Here is a 25114-nt window from a genome sequence, read left to right as displayed (position 1 = left end):
ACCTGCATATTTCCCAGGGTCACTACCCTTGATATCAGCAGATTTCTGATTGCGTGGGCTACTTGCATCACAGCAGCCCCCACAGTAGATTTGCCCACTCCAAATTGATTCCCAACTGACCGGTAGCTGTCTGGCGTTGCAAGCTTCCACAGGGCTATCGCTACTCGCTTCTCAACTGTGAGGGCTGCTCTCATCTTCGTATTCATGCGCTTCAGGGCAGGGGAAAGCAAGTCACAAAGTTCCATGGAAGTGCCCTTACGCATGCGAAAGTTTCGCAGCCACTGGGAATCGTCCCAGACCTGCAACACTTTGCGGTCCCACCAGTCTGTGCTTGTTTCCCGAGCCCAGAATCAGCGTTCCACAGCATGAACCTGCCCCATTAGCATCATGATGCATGCATTGGCAGGGCTCATGCTTTCAGAGAAATCTGTGTCCATGTCCTGATCACTCACGTGACCGTGCTGACGTCGCCTCCTCGCCCGGTATCGCTCTGCCAGGTTCTGGTGCTGCATATACTGCTGGATAATGCGTGTGGTGTTTAATGTGCTCCTAATTGCCAAAGTGAGCTGAGCGACCTCCATGTTTGCCTTGGTTTGGCGTCCGCACAGAAAAAAGGCACGGAACGATTGTCTGCCGTTGCTCTGACGGAGGGAGGGGCGACGGACGACATGGCTTAAAGGGTTGGCTTACAGGGAATTAAAATCAACAAAGGGGGTGGCTTTACATCAATGAGTATTTCAGGCAGGACTTCACGGACGGTTCCAATAAGAAATGGTGCACCTAAGTAATTGTTCTTATTGGAACAAGCAGGTTGGTCTGGCCTCTGATTGATACATGGCTAGATTTACCTCGCTGCACCTTCTCTGTGAGTGACTGCAGTGTGACCTAGAGGAATGAGTCCCCTAGACGGGGGAGACGGGGAAGCAAATAAGTACAAAACAAATCTGGTCTATTTCTTGTTTTGATCCACTCCATCTATCTTTTACATCTTTGGCTGGCAGCAGACGGTGCAGAAGGACTGCAAGCCATCCACATCTCATGGCTGCTCGGCAGAAGACGGTGAAGTAGGACTGCTAGCCATCCTCATCTCTTGCCTGCCTGGCAGAAAATGGTACAATAGGACTGCTAGCAATCCGTATCGCCTGCCTGCTCACCATAAGATGGTTCAATAGGACTGACTGCAGGACTAAAGAGAATGACCTGGTCAAGTCACTTCTAATGTAGTCTCTGCACCCATGTCTGCCCAGGCGCTCCTGGCCGACGTGGCCAGGAGCACCTCGGACATGACGATGATGGCTACCAGTCCTATTGTACCGTCTGCTGCCACAAGGCAATGGGTTGCTGCTGCTGTGTAGCAATGCAGTACCACGTCTGCCAGCACCCAGGAGACATACAGTGACGGTTACCTGAGCGGGCTCCATGCTTGCCGTGGTATGGCGTCTGCACAGGTAACTCTAGAAAAAAGGCGCGAAACGATTGTCTGCTGCTGCTTTCACGGCGGGAGGGAGGGAACGGGGGCCTGACGATATGTACCCAGAACCACCCGCGACAATGTTTTAGCCCCATCAGGCATTGGGATCTCAACCCAGAATTCCAATGGGGGCGGAGCCCGCTGAACTGTGGGATAGCTATCCACAGTGCAACACTCCGGAAGTCGACGCTTGCCTAGGTACTGTGGAAGCACTCCGCCGAGTTAATGCACTTAGAGCATTTTCTGTGGGGACACACACACTCGAATATATCAAACCGATTTCTAAAAAAACGACTTCTATAAATTCGACCTAATTTCGTAGTGTAGACATACCCTTAGTCTGGGATGCTCATTTCAGTTTTAAAATGCTTTTCTGAGCATCACACCTGAGGGCACGCATTCATACCAGGACACGACCTGATTTTTGCAAACAAAAATATTGCTGGGTCTGTCAGCAGTGACACTGTCTGAGCTCAGCATTAACCATGGGGGAAACTTAACATAACCAGCATCAATACACTGGGAATGCAGCATTCTAGAGAGGTCATGGTCATTGTTTTCCTTTTATTATTATAGTTTTAAGTGTTTACCAATATAAACATCCGTTTTTGAGGTGAAGCAAACATTCTCCCTGAGCCCCAGAACTAAAGCGAGCAACACATGAAGACCTACCTTATCAGTTAACTTCAGTTCTGGGTCCGTTTTAATTAGCTCCCAGTTTCCATAGCCATGTTCATAAATTCCCAGCAATAAACGAGAATCATCCTCCACTCCCCAGTCTACATCAAAATGAGCAGCTTTGACGCGGCAGGTCAGGCAGTACCTGAAGGCATTTCAAACACGAGAGAGGTGATGAGGGGCTCCTTTCCAACACTGCGGTGTCAAAGCAAATCTACAAACCCAGGCTTTCCTTTTGCCAGCCCAAAACCCCAAGCTCCTTGCACTTTCCTCCCAGTCATGCCAACTCACTTTCTCTTCTCCTCCGGGTCCTTGGGAATGGATTTGTGCAGCATTTCAAACTCTTCTTCATGCTGGATGATGGATTTCACATTGACTTGGACACCAGAGATCTTGAGAGTAGGACCCCTCCTTTTCCCAGGCCCTTTCCCTGCTCAACAGCAACAAACATTTCAGCTGAAAACACTTCGACAGAATAAAAAACGCTGGAAAAGGCTCAGATACATTCAAGAGTTTTACATTCCTCCCATCATCCTCTGTTTACATCTAGGGCTGGCTGCTAATGCTCAGGTAGATCCTGAAAACCAGGCTCTGCTTTCAGAGAGCGGTCGTGAGTGATTCGTTACACTCCAAGCCCCTTTCCAAGTCATCATTTTCTTAATTACAAATAAATCAACAACATGGGAGTTCAGCCACTTTACCAGCTCGGTTCAGCAAGGTCACGCAGAGACTTAATGGCAGAGTTGGCAATAACACCCACGTCTCCAGATTCCCTGCCTCCTGTGCCAGCCACCAAACCACCCTGCCTCCTAGAAAGCTAGAGCATGCAGAGGCAACACACAGGGCTGGATGTTCCTCAAGTCTTGGAAGCACTTGCAGGGTATTTACCCAATACTGTGGGGGCACTGGCTGGCTCAGAGGACTGATAGGTACAGGTATAGTGTAGGGGACATGTTATTGGTTTGATTCCAGCCCAGGAAGCAATCCAGTCTGCTGGCTGCTCCACAACCTAACATGAAACGAGTTGGTAGTTGTAACCCATGCCTTAGAAATCCCATGTCCACCAGACGCTAACAGTTCCAACTGACACCCTTCAGTCAGCGCAAAAGACTCACAGCTTGGAAGCTGGAATAGGTTTCTCACTCTTAGAAGTAGCTCCCTCCAGGTCACTAGCGGAGGCAGCCTGGGTGAAGTTTGTACTGTTCTTTGGCTAACAGACTACAACCTCCAGTGCTGTCAATCTGGTGTCCCATCTCACCCAGAATGGGGATGGTTCCCCATCAGCACTTTGGCCCATCAACACCAAGAGGTTAATGAAATCAGCACCCGTCCCTTTCTCTTACCCTCACCGGGGTTTTCTTTCAGCTGCTCCTCGTATTCCTGCATTGCCGACACACAGCTGTTGTGAATAAGTTCCCCTAGACGTTTCAGATCAGCTATGGACTTGTCCACCAGCTCGGCATCGCGAGCAATGCACTCCAGCCTGAGAGGGAAAAAAAGAATCGGGAAAGCATCAGACTCAACACCTGGCTGATAGCGCTGCTCAGAGACACACTGCTGATCCTTTTCTTGCCAAGTAAATAATGGTTTTAAGACCACTTGGAGCAAGACCCATGTTAAGCTTTGGTACCTGAGAGCTGCAGGATACAGCAAGAAGCAGGTGATCACATAACAGGGGACTAGACTGGGACAGGGTGGCTTTGCAGGAGATGACACCATGTGTACCCTGCTCCTGTAGTGTTGTGTAATGCACTAGGAATGCGCGGGGCAGGAGGGGAAGAGGGGGCCCTCATCTGAAACACCCTCCAGTGGCTATCATCTGAGACAAGATGGATCACCCGGCAATTCCTGTGTCTCCAATGTCAGCACTTGCATACCATTCACCCTGCATATGACAGACTAGTCAGGCTTTGCCCCATCAAAGAAGCCTATGCCATACTTGATGCTTATCAGTTAATTGTGCCTAGGAGTAGAGCAATTCACAGAGATCTTCATGTGGCTATTTGTGTCTCCTGTTTACTTTCTTCATAGTGTAGCATTCAGAACTACAACTAGCCTATATGCGATTGGCTCTGATCCTGAGAACAGTTTGCACATACCGTTCGAGTGGAAGCCCAAACTTCTTATAAGCCTTGATAAACCTAAGCAAAAAAAGAAAAGCAAAATTTTAGTGAATTACTGATGGAGGCTCAGTTTAAAAAACCAGCAACTCAAAGATGAAGGGAAGCTGGTTAAAGCTCAAGAAATCCCCTTTAACATCTCTGGCCTAACCTCTGGACACAGCCTTAGGATGCAGGCACTTTGCGAAGACTGAAGAGATTAGAGGAAGTTCTATCTTGGAGATGGCAAGGACAAAAACTGGCTTGGAATTGCATGCATCAGCTGATCTGAGAAACGTAATGCTGGGGGAAGGGGAAACTTCACTACTCTGACTTACTGCACTCACTCTTTTAGGGCTACTATTTTTGCCCAAATATATCAACATTTGCTTTTTGTTTAAATTTAAACGGCCAGGAAACTTTTCTTCTTTCAGGTAAATTTGGTGCTCCTGAACAAAGCCAGTGGGACAGCACAGAGACAGGAGTCCTTGGTTTCTCCATGGAATGACTACCAGCCGTTCCAGCCTTCCGCACACCCCCTGTAGCAATGTACCTTAATGCTGAATTTGATGAACCCACTCAGTCCACGGAGATTACTGATGGAGGCTAACAATTTCAGGAGCAATTTTTCTGAAAGACAGGCACGTCTCACTAGAATCAGACTAAAGATTGTCAGCTCGTTTCTCACAGGCCTACAAAGGCCATCAGCAGGTGGCAAAGCTGACAATATAGAAGTTCAGAGAATGGCTGGAGCCAGTAAAGCCTGATTTCTCCCCTAATTCTTCTGTTACAATACTAAGTTAATAAAGCACCAGGCGTCCTGCCATTGTCATTTAGAACTCATTAAATGTCCATGGTACAACAGCATGAGCATGGAAGATCCCCAAGAAATGGAGGTTTTTGGGGAGCCAATAGCCCCAGTCCAGCAGAGCACTTCTTCACTTGCTTAACTTTAATCATGTAAACAGTCTATCTGACCTGACTTCACTGGGACCAGCCACAAGCTTACAGTTATGCAGGTGCTGACATGCTTTGCTGGAGCGGGGCCCTACCCTAGCTGTCTGCGCAAAATTTCCCAACGTGCTCATCCAACAGTCTCCTGGGCTCAGCACTGACCTCCTGATTTCGGCATCAGTAAATCCTTCCACTGTGTCTTTCCTAACGCTCCGTGGGCGCCCCCGGCGTTTCGGCCTTTTATCGTCATCGGTATCGTCCGTCTCACTCTCTGATCCAGATGACCTTTGTATCCTTCTCTTTGATTCAGCATCAGAATCACTGTCATTTGCCTGAGCCTGAATGAACCAGAAAGACAGCACTATGGTAACAAGGGTTAATTTACAACCTCCTTCAACTCCTCCCTAGTGGCATGGGCTGGCAATGCAAGTGCAGAACCTCTTGGTGCTTATTCTGAAATAAGGCCAAACAGATCAACGTCGGGGTCATCCCGTCTTAAGAGGAACCTCCCTTTCTTCCCCCCTTGATGTGCCTGGATGCCAAAGACCCCCATGTATTTGCTCATCTCCTTTTGACAGATTTCCAGACAACAATGCTAAGCTCCTCATTTGGAGCATGCGAATGAAGCATGGGTTCCATGTTCTAGTGGAGTTTTCTTGCACAACCCTATTGCTAGAGAATTTGAATTCATCCTAGCACCTAGACCAGGGGTGGCCAAGCTTACTGACCCTACGAGCCGCATACCACAATCTTCTGAAGTTCGACTGCTGGAGCGCGAGGCTTCTGCCCCGCGGGAAGCATCCCCACTGGTCAGAAGTCCCTATCCCACCACCCTGCTGCAAGGCAGAGGTCCTGAGCTCTCCCCTTCCCTGAGTCTGGTATGTGGAAAAGGGGATGACGGGGGGGGGCTCCGCAAGCCACACTAACTGTAAAAGAGCCGCATGCGGCTCAAAGCCACCGTTTGGCCACCCCTGACCTAGACTGTTACCCTGGAAAGGGTACGGTCTCTTCTGGTTGTGAAGGGACAGGTTGAGTTTAAGCATTAACAGCATGGTGAAGTGTGAAGCTTAGTGAGGAGATGGGAAAAAAACCATTTAGGGAACGACCTACGATGCAATCAAAAATGAATTCCCGTCTAGTCCCCACCATTCAGTTGGCTATTTTCCCCTGTGCTGCAATCTGTTACTGCAACTGGGTTTCAGTATTTATTGTTTGTAAATAAAGCACAAGATGAATTAGAAACACCACTACCAAATTCATCCTGGACACATACTCTGCACTACAGACTCAGGGCCTAATTCGTACTCCGCATGGCAGACCTATGGCCCATTCTGTACTTTGTTCCAAACTAGCAATGGGGGGGGGGGGGGCGCGGGGGAATCAAAATCCCACAAACCTGTTACTGGGCAAAGACCCTCTTTCCCACCACTAGCCCACCTGTGACCTTCTGTTTCCCAGCTTCCCGAGGCAGTGCTGTACCTTTTTAGTGGAGCTGCGGATTCTGGGCAACATATAGATTTCTTCCAACTCCTTCTGTCGTTCCTCCTCCTCCACTTTCTTCCTTTGCTCTTCAGGAATAATATCATCCCAGTCCCTCTGGGACCTCTCGTCCAGCTCAGTCTCTTCCTCCTCCATGGTTGCAAAATTGGCTACCTTATAAGCAAAAGCACACCCATGGGATTAGAAGCTCCCCGTGGTAACGTCGCCAGAGATATGTTGGTCCAGTCTCAACTTCTTTCTCTTGAGGCATTTCCCCAAGAAACCTGTCCGTCAGTCATTCTGTTTGTGTTGTTTGTCTTCTCTTCCAGCTATTAGCCATCGAGTAGCACATGCAATGTATAAGCTTTGGCTGGAGCCTTTGCTAGATTAGCATTTCAGTTCCCAAAGTTAGGAAGTTTAAGATTTTCTTCCCCACCACCAAGATCATTTTAAAACCTATACACACACATTTCTTTAGTGCTACCCACTCACCAAACCTATCAGCCCCCCTCCTGCTGGTTGAGGACCACCTGCTTCCGTGCACCTTGCAAAGGGTTTGGCTTGTTTGGCTAAAGCCTGACCCCATGAAGCCAGCCTGAAGGGGCACTGTTGGCCAGTTCTGTCCCTTCTCCTGTCACCGACCTTACAAGCCAGGTTGACAAAGACCTTGGCAAAGACCTTTCATAGCCACTCACTACCCTACTCTGCTAGGATTCAGTCCTTCTTACTCACTGGTTTCTAGGAAATCTATCTGCTTTGTACCTTGAATTGAGACAGAAGCTCATCCGTGGCGCTTGAGGACACTTCGTTCTCTCGTGTTTCAGCCAGGCGTAAAATCTCATCAATATCCATTTCCTGCCAGTCAGAAAGAAATGATCACAGAATGATGATAAAATCAGAAGAAGCACAGCAACAGAACGGAAGTGGGGGTTTCAAGGATTGACTTGTGAGGTGTGATTGCTAAACACACATTGCCTGGATAAGTGAACAAGGGGAGGTGGGGGAGAAGTTAATGGGCTGAAAATACTGATGGAGTGTCATCACTGAGGAGGAGGACAGACTATTTAGATGGTACAAGAGGGTATGAAGAGGAATGGCGGGTGAGGGTGAGAAAACTACAGCCTGAACATCAGGAAAAAAATTCCCGAGTGCTATCTCTTATGGAATTGTTCCCTGCAGGGCTATTCAAAGCGTTTGGTAACATATTGTCAGAAACAATCCTGCACTGGATGGGGGAAGAGGTGACACACACTGACTCCTGTGGAAACTACAAAGGAAAGGAAAGCTGAACGGGGCTAAGAGGAGCTGGGATGAAGTGGACTCGCTAGGCCCTGTTACAATACACTAACTCGTTATTCACAGAACTACAGATGTATGTGCAGAGGGCTGACGGGGGACAAGGTTCTACCACTGAAACGCCAACCATTTATTTCAGGAACATCATCAGAAGCTCCACAGTCAGTCTGTCCCATCCCTGCCTCCCAAGTCCATTGTTCTCTCCCTCCAGCTTTTCTGGAAACTTGAACTTGGTGCCCCCATGCCGGGGTCAGTTTGACAAACCCTATTATTGAACTGCTCTTTCTGATCCAAAGAGCAAGTACAACAGAGTCAGGACAAATGCAAGTTTCCTCATATAGTACTGCCAGTGAGGTGAAGTTCATGAAGACCATCAGAACAGCTAGGTTACTTTAATTTTAACTACCTGTGGCTCCGATTCTTCCCCTTCAATCTCCTTGAAGAGATCCTCAGCTCCAAACTTCAGAATAGCTGTCAACTCCTCTTTGTTGAAAGGATTTGAGCTGCAAAAAAGTAACAAAAACACAGTTGACTCTCAGGAGCCACCAAGACATCTGCTTTGCTACGGCATAAAGACACACCTAAGCCTCCCTCATTAGGCCAAGATTGCAGTGTAAGTCCTCAACCCTGCACTAAGAAACGCCTTGTGCTCCGTTCCTGATCTATCCCCCTGTTCTGACAGGGGTTAGCAGTAATGTCAAGGCAGCATGCTCCATTCCCAGGGGAAGGAGGGCAGCACACCAAGTGACTCAATAACGAGCCACATGGCCAATTAAGCAGCAGTGTTGACGGGCTCCAAGCAAGGGATTCCCATGTTCTAGAAGAATGGCTATCTTGACATGTGGCCTCAGGAGTATATTAAGGGGGATGAAGTGGGGAAGAATGGAGGAGCTCCTGAGAGCTTTAATTACACACAAGGAAAGCCTCTGGAAAGGAGGCGGGGATGCAGGGAGAGAGGCACAGGGAAAGATACACTTGGTGAGTAAAATTCACTACCAAGTTTTCATACTGACACACAAACCCCAGAACCATTCTTGAAGATCCCACTCGTAAGTGCTTTCCAGCCTTGCATATGCATCTGAGTCCGTTCTGGATTCCCATACCTGTATTGCACTGGTATCACAAAGCACATGCTACTGCACTGCAGGAGTAAAGGGGGGAGACCCACCAGTCTGCAAAACCCAGCGGACTCCCTCTATTCTTCCTGAAACCAGCAAGTGAAATGACCCTTCCTTCTACACGCTCCCAGCTATGTGCTCTTTCCCCTGAGGCACCAGGAACTGCAGAAGTTAACTAGAGCCAAATGGTCCCCGTAGCCATTTTCTCCCTACAGCACCAGCTTCGGAGCGGAAGAGACTGCAGATCACAAAATTAAACAGATGCTTAAGTGAAAAGCCAGGAAAAGACTCCAACTGATCCTACTTGGTTACAGCTGTAGAGCCAGCATGGAAAAGAGACCAATTGTGTGGGACATTTATAACCTACTGTCAACTGCTTCAGATACCAGTGACCTTGGAGGCCTTGTAAGAAAAAAGCCACAGCCTCTAAAAGGAGAAAAAACAGGCCGCCAACCAAGCTAGAAGAGAGGGTCAGTAAACAGAGGCTCAAAAGCAAACAGAGAGGGAAAGAAAAGAAAAAGAGAGAAAGATGGAATAAAAAACAGAGGAGACTTCAATACCAGTTCTTTTTATTTTCTGGCTAACATTGGCATCCCATATAGTTTCCATACCAACGACTGCACGAGCCAAAGTTAGTGGTAAGCTACCATTCGTAGTTTTTTTTTTTTGCTGGCCAACTACACAATCAGCTAATTACCCAAGTCACCACGAGGCACATACTCCATCTGATGCTCTCCTCCCCACTTAGGCACTTACTTGGATCTCCCAGAGTTGTTATCCAGTACAGTACGGCCCGTGGTGTCCATACGCTGGATCACCAGATGATCTAACACCATCTTTTTCTTAGCCCTTTCGATGATCTCCTCTTCCACTGTCCCCTTTGTGACTAAGCGGTAAATGTTCACCTGCAGGGCAAAGAAAAAGCAGAGCTATTTTGTGGATCTGCAAAATATAGTCCTGCCTAAATTACAATGCACCCTGTGCTATTTAACAGAAAGTAGCAATAACCTGTCTGCATGGTCCCTTTTTGCAAAGCTATATCCTGAATAGTATATCTAAACCCCTAATCCAACACACACACAACCCCAAGGGAATAGCTATTCTCAAGAGACTTCCAGCCCCACCAAACTCACAAGAAAGGCTACTCTTCCCAGATCTCCAGCCTGCTTTCGAGATCAGAGGCTCAGTGACACGTCAGAAAAATATTGTTCGTAGATTTTAAGGCCAGAAATGACCTTTATGATCATCTAAGTCTCACTGCCTACATAACACAAGCCAGAGAACCTCAGCCAGTGATTCCTGCATCAAGCTCATAACCAGAGTTTGAGATAGAGCAGTGTGTGTGTGTATGTTTGTGTGTTATGTATATAAACAAAGAAACACAACAGACTCACAATAAAACTACAATGGAACACATGCCTGCTCTCTCTAAGCCTCATACTGGCTCTATCGATAAGCTTTTAGGCCTTCCAGCCTTGACGGTGTCCCCTGCTTGACACCAATGCCTGATGCCAGAGTTGTGTGCAATTTTAGTTGTGAAACTAAGAACCATGTGAAATTTGCTTTGTTTCGTGATTAACTCAATACCCAACCGAGATTCATGAGACTACTGAGAGAATCCAGGCCCTGTTTCCAGCAAACTTGGGCTGATTTGGTTTTGCATCTGTTTTCCAGCTTACCCTGAGTTTCTGGGGAACCTGAAGGATATATAGCTCAAACAGAAGGAATACATTTGCAGTCACATAAGCCGGACATGCCCAGCTCTGCACGGGCTGACACAGACGCACATGCTACAGCATATGACTGGACAGAATCATAGAAAAATGGATCTGAGGCTGCTCTCCTGACCTGCTTCTTCTGTCCAATTCGGTGAGCCCGAGCCTGAGCCTGCAAGTCATTCTGGGGGTTCCAGTCCGAGTCAAAGATAACCACAGTGTCTGCAGAAGCCAGGTTAATTCCCAGTCCGCCAGCTCGTGTTGACAGCAAGAAACAGAAGTCCTGCATACAATGACAAGATACCTGTGTACAGCATTGCTCACACAAAATGATCTCAGCTGCTTAAAACACACGTGCAAAAGCCAGTGAACTAATGCAGGTTACAATATATCCTACAGGGCCCACCTGTATGTGTGGCCAGGTCAAGGGAGAGGAAGGTGCAACTGAATGCAAAGTTTAGGGAGAATGGAGAGGGTCTGGGAGTGGGGGTTTATTAGAGAGAGAGGAAGTTTGGAGTCATCACAGGACAGAGAAAAGAGACAGTCTGAAGACAGTTTGGGATAATGAGGTGCTCAGAGAAGGGGCAGCGGGTGAGAAGGATCTTCCTCTTCTGTAGAAAGATGGAAAAGAAAAGAGGAAGACAGAGAACTCTGGTATTTGAGCAGCACAGCGAGAGAGGTGGAAAAAGATGCAGCATAAAGAAGGAATCCCCACTCCATTCATTTAAGCAGTCCTCATATTAGTAATCTTAGGGGATACTGCTGGGTATCAGAGTGCAGTGGGTGGGGGCAGGTGACATCCATCAGCGTCTCCCGGGCAGAGAAAGGCATAGCTGGCAGACGGCAGCACATATAACGTGAGTTACAGCTAGTGACCGAGACGTAAGGATGCAGAAGCAGCCCAGCAGGTGCCGCTGTGGGCAGCAGAACGCAGAAATGGCTTTGGAAGGAAAGGCACTTTGGGCTTGTAGCTTCTGAAGGTCAAACTGTGCCTGGACCCCCATGACGGCAGCAGGCAAACACATGTGCACATCACTGACACTTCTACGGGGTGATCAGCCCCACACAAAACGAAGCCTGCCATGGACTCTGCGACTCACTGGCTGGGCACACAGGGCGGCAGGACAAGGCCAGGCTGCTGAAATGACAGGGCCAGGCCCTCCTCGCTAGAGTCCATCTCCCTGAGAATCCCTTTCCTCCCCAACAGTGCCAGCTCCCTTGCTCTCCTGTCTGCACTGCAGTCTGCTTTTTCAGTCTGCTTTTTTCTAAGCTCCCTGCTAATACCAGGCACCTGGCCTTGTCTCCTTTTGTTCTTTACAATCTGCTCAGTTAGCTCTGGTTTTCCAAGTAAAGTCGTTTTTTCAGATCGCTGGATTGCCTGAGGCACAAAGCAATCAAGTGACTCATGCCTGGTAAGAGTGAGCTGGCGAGTATGCCCAGATGGGAGGGATTACAAGGCCATAAGCCCTTTGGTCCCTAAACCTTCACTGCAACCACCAGACACCACTGCCTGCCTACACTTCTAGCCGCCCTCTCCTCTGACACTTCAAGTGCAGAGACAACCTCACGCTCCAGCCTGTGCAAGTCATCGCGTGACCACTTCACTCCCAGGTCAAAGGAGGAGAAGTCTAAGGGGGTTTGATCTTTGGCAGATTCTTTCTGAGTCTGATTTTCAGGCCCCACTCTTTGTGAGGCATTGGGGCATTTCACACACGACACAGATGGCCACAGGATACAAAACATGCCACTACCGTGTCTCTAAACACAGCCAGAGTTCCATGGGGACGAATGGCCGCTGTGGCCGCGCTGTGAACTTGCACAAGCTCAAGCGTCCCATCCCATTCCCTTCTGACGCTATTTTTCTTCAGGCAGAAACCCCCCCCGAGCCGTCGTACCTCAGAGCCTTCTGCGTTGAAGTGATCCAGAGCTTGCTTTCGGATCTCCCCTTTGATTGAGCCGTCCAAGCGCTGGAAAGATCAACAATAATGATAGAAAGAAAGAAAGTAAAGGAACCCTGAGGAATTGCTGCCCCAAAGCTCTGGGAGCTCCAGTCTCCTGTCCTACATACCTTCAGGTTGGAGCATTTAATCATTAAAAATAGCTGCTGATTAAAAATAACTGCACTTCTTTAACCTGCTGCACCAAGGGGGAGGGAGGCGGGGAGCATGCTTAGGCAGCAGTCACACGGTGGGTGACACTTCAGCTCTCATTACAGGCTCCCAGCCAGGATCGCTGCACTTAACAGTCCTCTCTAGAGCTTATCAAAGGATCAAGGCTGATTGCAGATGTCTGGAGGAGGAAGGGATGCTTTCCAAAGCTAGGGCTTTATTTATTGTGCTTTTGCATGTTTAAAGCGCGCCCCTTGTAGCAACCGCCAGGCACACATACAATTCTATAAAAACAAGGCGCAGGTGGGCTGGCGAGCCAGCCTCAGCCAAAAAGGAACATAACGGATATCAAAGCTACGTTGATCCAGTGGTCAATTCACAGCTCACCTCAGGGCAAAACACACCGTCTTTACAGCCTAGCCTGAAGGGCTTTGTCACACCAACAAAGGACGCCAGCTCCAAAGCCGAGAGCTCTCTGCTGAAATCACCCCGCTATCAGACTCAAGAGATTTACGCACCCCGGGACATTTAGCAAAAGCGCATCTGCTCAAAAGACAGTGCCTGGAGCAAAAGCCATCTCTCTGGTAGCCAGAACCCAAACCACACAGCGTTTTAATGATCAATACCCACGAACCGAATTCTCCCCTTCCATAGATGCTCCCATCACAAATGCATCTCTCTCTCACTCTCTTGGCTTGATCAGCACTTAAGAAGAGCTGGAATATAGTGAAGCTTCCCAGTTCGCACTAGTGCACTTTGCTTTAGAGCCTTATGTAGTTGAAGCTACTGGCCTCAGAGAGGCTGAGCACTTAAATCGCTTACGTCCCCTGAGTGCCCCCCAATTTGAACTTTCAAGTTAACCCTGAGCGTGTGCTTACCACTAACCCGCCTCACCTGGAAAGGGTAGTGCTTGATAGCCAAGTATTCTGCCAAGATGTCCAGCATCCTCACCATCTGGGAGAAGATCAGGACTCTGTTACCTCTCTCACGCAGCCTGGTCAGCAGTTTGTCCAAGAGAATTAGCTTTCCACTGCTCCTGATTAGAGACTGAAGAAGTAACCGTCATTCCAACAGATGCTTCCAACCATGCCCCTGTAGGCACTGTACAGACCGACATGCAGCACAGCGGGCTGCCCTTGTTCTTCAAGTCAGGTTTGTCCCAGCATTAATCCAGCCCCATCACAGAGCTTTACAGAGCGGAAGCCGCTTGAGGGAGACTAAAGCATCAAAGCATGATCTTAGCCCAGGGGTCTCAAACTCAAATGATGATGAGGGCCACATGAGGACTAGTGCATTGGACTGAGGACCGCATCACTGACACCCCACCCCTCGCTGCCCCTGGCCTTCCCCCCACTCCACGCCTTCCATGAGGCCCCGCCCCTGCCCTGCCCCCATTCCAACCCCTTCCCCAAAGTCCCCACCCCAACTCCGCCCCCTCCCTGCCCCCAGGGGGAGCAGGAAGGGTGTGGGGTGTGGCAGGGGCTAAGGGCAGGGAGCTGAGGTGCAGGTGGTGTGCAGGGTGCGGCAGGGAGCTCAGGACGGGGAGTTGGGGTGTGGGGTCCAGGAGGGGTGAGGGGTGTGGCAGGGGGTTGGGGTGCAGGGTGTGGCAGAGGGCTCAGGGCAGGGGTGCAAGAAGGGTGTAGGGTGCGGCAGGGGGCTCAGGGAAGGGGGTTGGGATGCAGCAGGGGGCTCAGGCCAGGGGATTGAGGTATGGGGTGCAGGAGGTGTTCAGGGTGCGGGCTCCTGCCCGGCACTGCTTACCTAGAGCAGCTCCAGGGTGGCAGGGAACGCACGGGGCCCAGGGCAGGCTCCCTGCCTGCCCTGGCCCCAGCCCCGCTCCACTCTGGGAAGCAGCCAGAACCACCTCCCTACAGCCCCGGGGCTGGGCAGAGAGCTCTGTGCGCTGCTCTTGCTGCTCCTCCAGGTACCTCCCCAAAAGCTCCCATTGGCCGTGGTTCCCCATTCCCAGCCAACGGGAGCTGCGGGGGGTGGTGCCTGGAGGCAAAAGCAACGCGCAGAGCCCTCTTCTCCACCCCCGGCCGCAGGGACTTGCTGACGGCTGCTTCGGGGAGCGGTGCAGGGCTTGTGGCGCCACGGAGGGTAATCCCGTGGGCCAGATTCGGCCCGCAGGCTGTAGTTTACCCATCCGTGGACTGGGGGTGGGCGCGGGGAGCTTGGCGGGCCGCAGGAAATAGCCCCGCGGGCCGCATGCAGCCCGCAGGCCGTGTGTTTGAAACCCCTGTCTTAGGCTGCATGTTCATCCTATTCTAGACATCCAATCTAACTAGACACAAGACCACCCCTAACCAGGGAGGAAGGCTGGAGAAGCAGCGGCTTGGCTATGGAGAGGAGGTAGGGAGCATGTCCAGGGGACAGAGGCAACAGGAACTCTGCTTGCAAGATATAGTTTTGGCACGGAGGCAGGAATGGGGTGAAATAAAGGGGAAAGCAATTACCCGCCAAACAACTACCCACCATCAGCATTTCCATGCCAGTCTCCCTTTCGTTTTCTTCCGGAGGTTTAATGAGATAGCAATGGTTACAACACTTTTTCAGCTCCATCACAATGTTAAGGAAGCCAGACGTGCTTCCTCTTGTCCCCTTCGAGAGAGCCTTGTAATTTCTTGTCAAAATCCATCTGCAGGCAGCAGTCGACAAAACAAAATCCTCAGGTCAGGTCCTGTCATTTCACTGGGGGACAGTGCAGACTGGACTCTCCAGAGAAACTTTCAGAGACAATTGTGCGGGGGCAGCAGTTCCCCTATCTCTCTCCCCATCTCCTTTTCTATCGCATGAAACTCTTCTTACTCCTCACTTGAAATCCCAACCCTCCTCCTTCTGGGAGGAATATTATAAGGCGCCATTTAATATTACAAGGTCGTGCACAGGCCTTTACAGAAATAAGACAGGCATGGTCCCCACCCTGGATGCTGACAAGATAAATTACATCATCACTGCACTTTAAAAACAAACCACCCAGTGGGGTGATTTGTAGCATCTCCTTAGGGCAGTGGTTCTCAACCCGCAGCCCACGGGCCCCATTAGCACACAGCTGCGGCCCAGCTCAGTTGTGTGCTAAAGGCAGGCCTGTGAGGTGGGGTCCGGGCTTGGTCTGGTAGGGGCTGCTGGCCTGCCCTGCATGACAGGGGTCGGGGGCTTCCAGCCAGTCCCTGGGGTCCGGGGTGGCTCCGCAGCAGGGGGTCAGGATCCTGGCTGCCGCTGCCCTGCCACCCAGCCCCTGCGGCCCAGGTAACACACTGTGGATCACACATACGGCCCACAATGATAAGTAAATTGAGAACTACCGCCTTAGGGACAGGCAACACATAGGCAAGATGTGATACTATCTTACTCTGCTTCTCACCAGAAAGCCCCGCCCCCACTGAAGGAGACTGCCACTTATGCTGCGTCCCACAATGGCTTGGGCTACAGAACTATGGCCACTAGACACACTAATGAAGTAACCCACCAAACTCGTTTCCACTGGGCACCTTCAGTAACTCAGTAAATGCCTTACTTATAATACTGCTTCTGTAGGGCAGACATTTCCACCCGGAGAATCTGCTCCACTTTGGCCGGCAGGGATTTCTCCACATCCTTCTTCACCCTGCGCAGAAGGAAAGGCTCCAGGACTTTGTGAAGGCTCTGGTAGCCATTCTCTCTCCCTTTCCCATGATCATCTTCAAAATCCTCCCAGAACTCAAACCTGGTGGTACAATTTAGGAGTGGTGGGTTAGAAGACCTTTTAACTATCATCTGCTGTGTTTACACTGACACAATGCCAGTCTGCTGAGGACCTCAAAATGCCCCACAAGTTATTTATTCCACACCCCTGTGAGCTACATAAGTGATCACTATTTTACAGGAGGGGTAAAATTAAAACAGTGGCACAACTGGGAATAACACACTGGTGTCCTAGGTCCTTGCTCCAACCACTGTCTAAACTGCTGCCTTCCTATGTAGCCTAGATCTCAGGAACAAAGGGCCATGCCTTGTTTATCTATAACAAATATCCTACACCAAGAAACAAAAATGGGATTATAGGATCAACACTGTTAATGGTCTCTGGTTCTTTGAAAAAGGAGCTAGAACAGCAGTCTTTGAGTAAAAGGGAAATTCACTTCAGTAAAAGAAGCATCAAGAAATTTATATGGAACTGCAGGAGATCCACTGTGTTAACAAAACTGTCTCTTCAGAAGGCAGGGCTAAACCAACCACAGCTGGCTACAACAGCCATCATTTGGAAATATTTTTATGGCAGCTATGGGTGGTCATAACACACAAAACATAAACCCACTTACGTTTAGGAATAAGGAGTACAGTGAATAAACATGACAAAGAAGCTTTTGGAGAAAGATGATAATAGACGATAGTACATTAAATCCATCGTTCCAACCAAGAGCTACATTTTACTTTGGAAAAAACAACTACCACTGAATCTGTTTTTATCAAGGACTCTGCTAATAATTCTCCGGTTACATGGGGGAATTGCCCTGAAGTAAAATTGTGGAGAATATGTAACATTAAAAGAAAAGGGGGGGAAATTCTCAGTTGAGGCTTAGTTTGGATGTACTACAAAAAGGAGCAGCTTCAAGCTGAAGAACAGCTAGATATGGGGAAATCTTTCCTAACAAGAAGAGCAATTAGACAATAGAACAGTCACCAAGAGGATATGGAGACATCAACAATAACCTCGAGAGAGATTAGAGAACAAGCTTTGGAGTAATAGCAAGGGGAATGCCCAGCACTACGTGCAGAAGTCAGGGGTTGATAACCTTCACAATCATTCTGCACAAACTTATAGAATCCCAAGATGTTCCTTGCCCATAAGACACAGTAAATAGCAACAGATCTCGTTAACAGGGACCTCTTGATCAGTAGAAGTATTTCTTCTGTGCCTCTGAGTTACGGAGGTAAATAAGAACTTCTGTACAATATGAAAATGCTATGTAAAACAGTAGCAAACAATGAACATTCATAACATCTAGATACCTTAGCATTTGAAGATACTGATCTCCTTTTCACATCTTTGATTTTAGCTCTAGAACCTAACAATTATCTACACAGTGAATTGTGCAAGCCATTGCCTAACCTCACTAAATCATTCTCTCTTTTGTATTTCTCCCTCACTCCATTCTTTTTAACCAAGAATGTAATCATTTCAAAGCACGTTGCTACTCTCAGATCACTGATGTATTTTATACTGAACAAAGTCAGGTCTTCGCAATACTGCCCTGTAATCCCTTCCCTCTAGCCCAAACTTCTCCCCTGACTTTAAGCTTCTCTCTGACTCCACCTACTATAAAGAACTCAAAGACGATCCCCACCCACCACAATTCACCCAGGAATTTAAGGATATCATCAAATCTTTCCCCAAACAACTCCAAGAGAAACTCTACATCCTCATCTTCCACAAACCCGCCCCAGGGATCTTCTACATGCTTCCTAAGATACACAAACAAGGGAATCCAGCCAGACCCATTATATCTAGCTCTGGTACTGTTATTGAAGGAATATTAAGACTTATAGAAACCATCCTCAAACCACTCACCACACAAAGGACCAGCTTCCTCCAGAAACTCTGCAACATTAACAACCTCCCTCAGAACATCATCCTTGCCACCACGGATGTCACCTCCCTATACACCAACATCGATGTCACGATGGCTTTGCTGCCTGCCTCAAATATCTACAAAACAACGGAAAACACTCAGATATGCACCCCAAATGTCACTAAACTCACCCATTTCATCCTCACCCTTAAGAATTTTACATTCAACAGCAAACACATTGTCCAAACCACAGAAACAGACATGAGTACTAGGATAGCTCCCCAATATGCCAACCTCCTCTTGGGCCACCTTGAGGAAGAATTTCTGGACAAAGGCACTACAAAACCAATGATACATGAGATATGTTGATAACATTTTCATCCTCTGGACAGATTATCTACATTTCCTCATAGATTTCCACCACAGCTTCAACCACTTCCACCTATCCATCAAACTCTCTCTAGATCACTCCCACACCACAAGCATCAACTTTATGGACACCATGATCAGCCTCAACAATAGAGTCCTACAGATAATGACATACAAAAAACCCATGGATCACCACACTCACCTTCACAGATCCAGTAACCCCTCCCCAACACACAAAGAAATCTGTTATCTGCAGCCAAACCCTCAGATACCACAAAATATGCTCAGAGGAGACTGTCCGGAATACACACCTTAAACTCAGAACCGCCTTCACCAAACAAGGACACTCCACCAGAGAAGTAGATTGCATCCAGGAAGGGGTCACCCAAATACCCCGTGAGAACCTGCTTTAATACAGGAAAAAAACTCTCCAACTCCACACCTCTAGTTGTCATCTATCACCCCATGCTGGAACCCATACGGGGGTATCATTAAAGAGTTGCAACCCATACTCAATAGGGACCACATCCTGAAAGAAATCTTTCCTGAATCCCCTCTTCTGGCCTTCAAACAACCCCCAACCTCATCAGAAGCAAACTCCTCACAGATCAGGACTCACCAACTTAAAGTGACACCAGACCCTGCCAGAACAACAGATGCAAAACCTGGAGACCTCCACTGCTACAACTGTCAATATCACTCCCAACACATCTTTCAAGATCCGTGAGTCCTACACATGCCTATCACAACATGTGGTGTACCTCATTCAGTGTACCAAACATTAAATAATAACTAAGTGGGCAAAACCAGACAATCACTGCACTCTTGAATGAACTCACACAGAAAAATGATAAAAGACAAGCATGATTCACCCGGGGGTGAACACTTTTCACAAAACAATCACTCCATATCTCCCTTCTCAGTCCTCCATCCTCAAAGGAAACCTGCAAAACACCTTCAAAAGACGAACCTGGGAGCTTAAATTCATAACTTCCCTAGATGCTAAAAACCATGGTCTTAATAAAGACACTGGATTTATGGCTTATTACAACAATCTGCAACCCACGAGCCCCGTTTTTTGTCCTATTTCTGCAGGGGCGTTAAAAGGCCATTTCACCTTGAACGGTCTCTTACCATGTGCGCTAATTACTTATGCTAAACTATCTGTTGCACCGTGTATTTTGCTGTGATGCTGGAAGTTCCTTTCCCAGACCTGAAGAAAAGCTCTGCGTGGCTCGAAAGTTTGTGTCTCTCACCAACAGAAGTTGGGCCAATAAAAGATATTACCTCACCCACCTTGTGTTTCTAAGGCATCTGCTATCAACACCTTGTATGTCCTTAATACTTTACCCCACAGATTCCAAACTGTACACAGGGTAACAGATTGGTGAGATGTAAATTGGGAGTGTAACGTGTCAGCAGTTTAAGGGCCTGATCCAAAACCTGCTGAATTAAATGGTAATCTAAACAGTGCACAGAAACACTATGAAACAGTTCGAGACAGGAAGTGAAAAACATCACTTCCATTAGCCATCAAAATAATTCAGTATCTCAGAACACGGTCCTTACTCCAGCAGGTTACAATCTCTGTAGCAGGTACATTATAGCTAAGGTTAAGATTCTGTCACAGTTATTTTTAGTAAAAGTCACGGACAGGACACGGGCAACAAAGAAAAATTCATGGGAGCCCATGACCTTTCCATGATTTTACTAAAAATAACAGAGCAGGGCTAGGCTGGGGGGGAGACGACAGCTGCCAATGCGGGGGCACTGACAGGCTGAGCCCCCTCCAGCCCTGGCTCCAGCTGCCGCAGTCACCGTAGCTGTGGGGCAGGAGCACACAGTCCCAGCTCTAACCCCAGCCACAGGAGTAGAGCCCCAACCGCAGCTGGGGCAGAAAGGACACACAGCCCTCGCTACAGCCCCCGCTGGAGCCCTGGGAACAGTGCATGGGTACATGGCCCCCGCCACAAGCCGCAGAGCAGGGACGCATGACCCCGGCTGCAGCCCCTGCTGCAAGCCACAAGCTGAAGTATTCACGGAATCCATGACTGCCATTACTAAATCGTAGCCTTTTAATTATAGCCAAAGGATCTCCAGCTCTTTTTCTTCACTTCTGCAAAAGGCCTGTATCACATTATTAGCCACAGGGTAAAATTTTTTTAAAATACCTAAGTGACTTAGGAGCCCACATCTCATTTTCAAAAGTGACTCAGACGCTTAAGAGCCCAAATCTTATTGAGAGCCAATGAGATTTAGGCTTCTAAGAGCCCAAGTCACTTTTGAAAATGGGACTATGGCATTTTAAAATGTTTTTACACCTTGATCTTTGTGGCTCCATATGGAGCCTCCTCAATTAAAATCACAGTCTACCCAAAGGCCCCTTATTCCGTCCTTGAGCAATGCTCACATGGCAGCAGTTTTTGTATGTTTTGTAGATCCCTCTGTGGAAAGAATCTTCTGACTAGATTTTGATTCACAGTTTTGAAATTTGCTTTTTTTGCCCTCTCCATTATTTTACTGTCTCATTCACTGGTCTCCTTTTTTTAATGGAAGCCTTGGAAATGGTTGCTTAAAACAGGCATTTGGCTCTTTGGATGTGGCCCTCCCAGAAGACAGCGATGGAGGAGTTGTCTTACATTACCCAGCCCACCTGTTGCCAACACAGTTTAGCTCTTTGCACCATTCATTTTCCCTCTCAGCCCTTGCCATTTTCCCTCTTCATTGTGTTTTCCCCCTCTGTGACCCTAACCCTTTCAAGTTTTACTCACTTCTTTCTGTCTTCCAAAACTAAGCCATTTCATACTCCATGTCTAGTTAGGAGATGGTATTTGACAACGAACACATACTGGTATCTTTTGAAGTACATAGTAAGGAGGCTTACTTCTCCGGCATGATAAAGTGCAGCAGTGACCAGAGCTCTTTGAGGGAATTCTGAAGCGGGGTCCCAGTGATCAGGAGCCTATGGTTGGACTTGAAATCAAGCAGAGTTTTATACAGCAAAGAGTCATCGTTCTTCAACCGATGGGCTTCGTCCACACCCAGAAAGGCCCAATTAATGCTGCCCAGAACAGTCTGGAGCAAAAAAACAAAACCAAAGGACACACCAGATCAGACTGGCCCCACAAGTGTTTTATGTTAATTTCTCTGTGGGCCTGAAGTCAGCTGTGTAGTGTTGCAGTAATTGCATTCCATTATGTTCTATTCAAATTCTTATACCACACCCACCTCTGTGGTGTCTGAGCACCTTTTGCTTTCAGTGTGCTTAACCAAGAAACATTTCCTTTGGCGACATGCCTTTGGGACAAGCGCACCATACCAATTCTGGCTCCATTCAGAGGTGAACAGAAGCGTTTACAAGCTAACACATTATCAAATGCCTCAAACATATTTCAGCTAACAGATGGATTTTAAATTGATCGTTTCTTCTTCTTTTTAAATTTCTAAAGCACAACCCTTCCCTATCCCACATTCCTCTTCCTTTAATCCATCCCCGCCATGACTGCAGAGTCCCTGCTGTGCTCACATGCTCCAGCATGCACTGTGCTGAGGCAGCATCAACACCAGAGCAGCAAATCTGCCCGGGGGGAATAAAGCAGTGTATTCACCACTCCATTTCCCCCTCCCCCAAGTTTTCTGTTCTCACACAGGATTCAGTGACTCATTGGTAGGGCCTCCTGGCACACTCCAGGAAGCTCTCTCTTTTTGTAAGTGTAAAAGCAATGTGATATCATCCCTCTCATATGGGGAGTGCATTAACCCTACCATCCCCAGTTCCAACACCCTCCCTCTCCAGCCCACATTAAACAGCTGTGGGCAGCAAGGGAATGAAGCGTTTTATTCTTCTTACTGGGTATGTTAATAATCCAAATTAAGACAAATACAGCTAGCCCAGATACCACAGTGAGAGGTGCTTTATAAGTATGTGTAATCATGAACAATACTACTAATGTGCTATATTTATACTAGACTCTATAGTTTTGTAAGCACACCAAGTAATGGTAGGCTGCATCTGTGTGTTCTCAGTCACCAGATGGGGGGGGGTTGGGGGAGGCATGAAACAGCTTTGGATCATCATATATTCTACTCACAGTGTGACATACACTGGTTTGGAGGGAGGCAGCCCCATTTGCGCAGCACGAGGAAGTGTGTGTGAAATACCCCTTCCCCACTGCATACCTTATCTTTGAGGAGGATCTCATATGTTGTGATGAGTGCATTGAACTTCAGCCTTTTAGTCTGAGAATGGATCCACTCATATTCACGGATCTGGGAGAGAAGACAACAGTTCAGACACAAACTTCAACTGGAGCTGCTAAAGGGGCACGCACCATTATTATTATCCGTAGCACCCACGGGTCCCAGCCAAGAACGTGGTTCGCTATGCTAGGTGCTGTACAGACACATGGTAAGAGACAGACTCCCCTGAAGAGTCCATAATCTACAGAGGGGAGAGACAAAGGGTGGGTAGGAGGAAGGACTATCGTCTTCCTTTTACAGATGGGGAACTGAGGCACAGAGATCATGCGATTTACCCAAACGCAGAGAAGCTGTCTACGGAAGAGCCAGTAATTTAAACCAGATCTCCTGGCAGTTTAATCCTCCCATTACCTGTATGCATTTGATATTCACTGTCTCATTATTAGTCATAACCTGAGGCTTCCTATATTGCCCAGTAAAGTCCTACCTGTCTGCACCTCCATTGCTCAATAAAATAATCACTGTACACACATTATTTAAGCGATGGGAAGGCCCGAGACACAGATGCCTCTACTGTCGTGAACCTGGTCAAACTGCACAGTTATAGCTATAATGTCAACCCAGAGTTTGCCCCGCCTCAGAACCACATGCTACATATAATCTATACACAGAGATTTTCTTTCTCCCCCCGCCCCCCCCAGCCTTTTATTTACACACCGTATTTCTACTCATCATGTCTCCTATGTAAACGACCACATTAATCTCTGGTGCCCAGATTTCAAACTCCCTCTGCCACGAAGTCAGAGTAGACAAGGGCACCACTATCAGAAAGGGGCCGTACAGCTGATGCTGATAGAAGAGATAGGAGAGAAATGATATTGTCTGGATAGTCTTCCCCAAGCCCATTTCATCAGCCAAGATCACGCTGTTGTTCCTGAAAGGTGGAGAAACAAAAATAAAGGTGTAATAAATATAATGCTGTACCAGTTTACTAAGTAATGACAGAGAATGAAATGTATGCCTTGCAAAAGGTCATTGAAATCCTGCCAAGAAGATCCCAAAGCAATTCAGACTGAACTGCTCTACAGAGAATCACTTATGACTGACAGGGTCAAAGTTTGGATGGCATTTGCCCTCAAACTGGCAAGCAAATGCAAAGCTAAAAGATAAAAAGTCAGTGACCACATTTAGAAGAGTTTCTCTCAAATGGTGGATCTCTCCTACAGGAGATGGCTCAAGAAATCTAAGAGAGAGATTTATGTTTTATCAGGAAAACAGGGTTTGCCACGCTGGATCAGGCCAGTGGACCAAACATAGTATTCCATCTCCACAGCACTGAGTCAGAGAAACACACCTGCCCATGCACATAACAGACCATCCCCCACAGGGCAATGAAGAGAGAAGATCTTTTTTTTTTTTTCACTCAGTATCTCTTAAGCTCACAATTACGATGGTCCCCATTTGCCAGTCCTGCAGTGCCAAAGAAACAGCAATGCAGTCAAACCAAGATGGTGCTTCATGTGCACATGCTCATACTGAATCCTAGCAATCATAGAATCATAGAATATAAGGGTTGGAAGGGACCCCAGAAGGTCATCTAGTCCAACCCCCTGCTCGAAGCAGGACCAATTCCCAGTTAAATCATCCCAGCCAGGGCTTTGTCAAGCCTGACCTTAAAAACCTCTAAGGAAGGAGATTCTACCACCTCCCTAGGTAACGCATTCCAGTGTTTCACCACCCTCTTAGTGAAAAAGTTTTTCCTAATATCCAATCTAAACCTCCCCCACTGCAGCTTGAGACCATTACTCCTCGTTCTGTCATCTGCTACCACTGAGAACAGTCTAGAGCCATCCTCTTTGGAACCCCCTTTCAGGTAGTTGAAAGCAGCTATCAAATCCCCCCTCATTCTTCTCTTCTGCAGGCTAAACAATCCCAGCTCCCTCAGCCTCTCCTCATAACTCATGTGTTCCAGACCCCTAATCATTTTTGTTGCCCTTCGCTGGACTCTCTCCAATTTATCCACATCCTTCTTGAAGTGTGGGGCCCAAAACTGGACACAGTACTCCAGATGAGGC

General features: G+C 47.9%; 1 protein-coding gene across 7 annotated transcripts in view; it reads right to left on the bottom strand.

The window, feature by feature from the left end:
- The window catches only part of CHD2 (chromodomain helicase DNA binding protein 2), an 87731-nt gene that overhangs the window by 21269 nt on the left and 41348 nt on the right, over positions 1–25114 (bottom strand). For 5 of the 7 annotated variants that reach the window (XM_048867820.2, XM_048867818.2, XM_048867822.2 and 2 more), the window contains 17 exons: positions 23757–23973; positions 23019–23108; positions 21724–21914; positions 16436–16624; positions 15394–15556; positions 13813–13965; positions 12706–12777; positions 10944–11093; positions 9852–10000; positions 8384–8480; positions 7444–7536; positions 6682–6855; positions 5365–5540; positions 4249–4290; positions 3493–3632; positions 2441–2579; positions 2144–2294 (listed from right to left, as the gene is read on the bottom strand). In XM_048867820.2, the coding sequence (XP_048723777.1) occupies positions 2144–2294; positions 2441–2579; positions 3493–3632; positions 4249–4290; positions 5365–5540; positions 6682–6855; positions 7444–7536; positions 8384–8480; positions 9852–10000; positions 10944–11093; positions 12706–12777; positions 13813–13965; positions 15394–15556; positions 16436–16624; positions 21724–21914; positions 23019–23108; positions 23757–23973 (2386 nt within the window). Of the gene's footprint in view, positions 1–2143; positions 2295–2440; positions 2580–3492; positions 3633–4248; positions 4291–5364; positions 5541–6681; positions 6856–7443; positions 7537–8383; positions 8481–9851; positions 10001–10943; positions 11094–12705; positions 12778–13812; positions 13966–15393; positions 15557–16435; positions 16625–18469; positions 18608–21723; positions 21915–23018; positions 23109–23756; positions 23974–25114 lie in introns of those variants that run through there. The other 2 variants (XM_048867821.2, XR_007358925.2) reach the window with 2 other exon arrangements.

The sequence above is a fragment of the Caretta caretta genome, chromosome 10 (genome assembly GCF_965140235.1).
Source record: "Caretta caretta isolate rCarCar2 chromosome 10, rCarCar1.hap1, whole genome shotgun sequence".
NCBI lineage: Eukaryota > Metazoa > Chordata > Testudines > Cheloniidae > Caretta > Caretta caretta.
The sequence above is the reverse complement of the archived record's forward strand: the minus strand, read 5'-3'. Positions and strand labels throughout refer to the sequence as shown.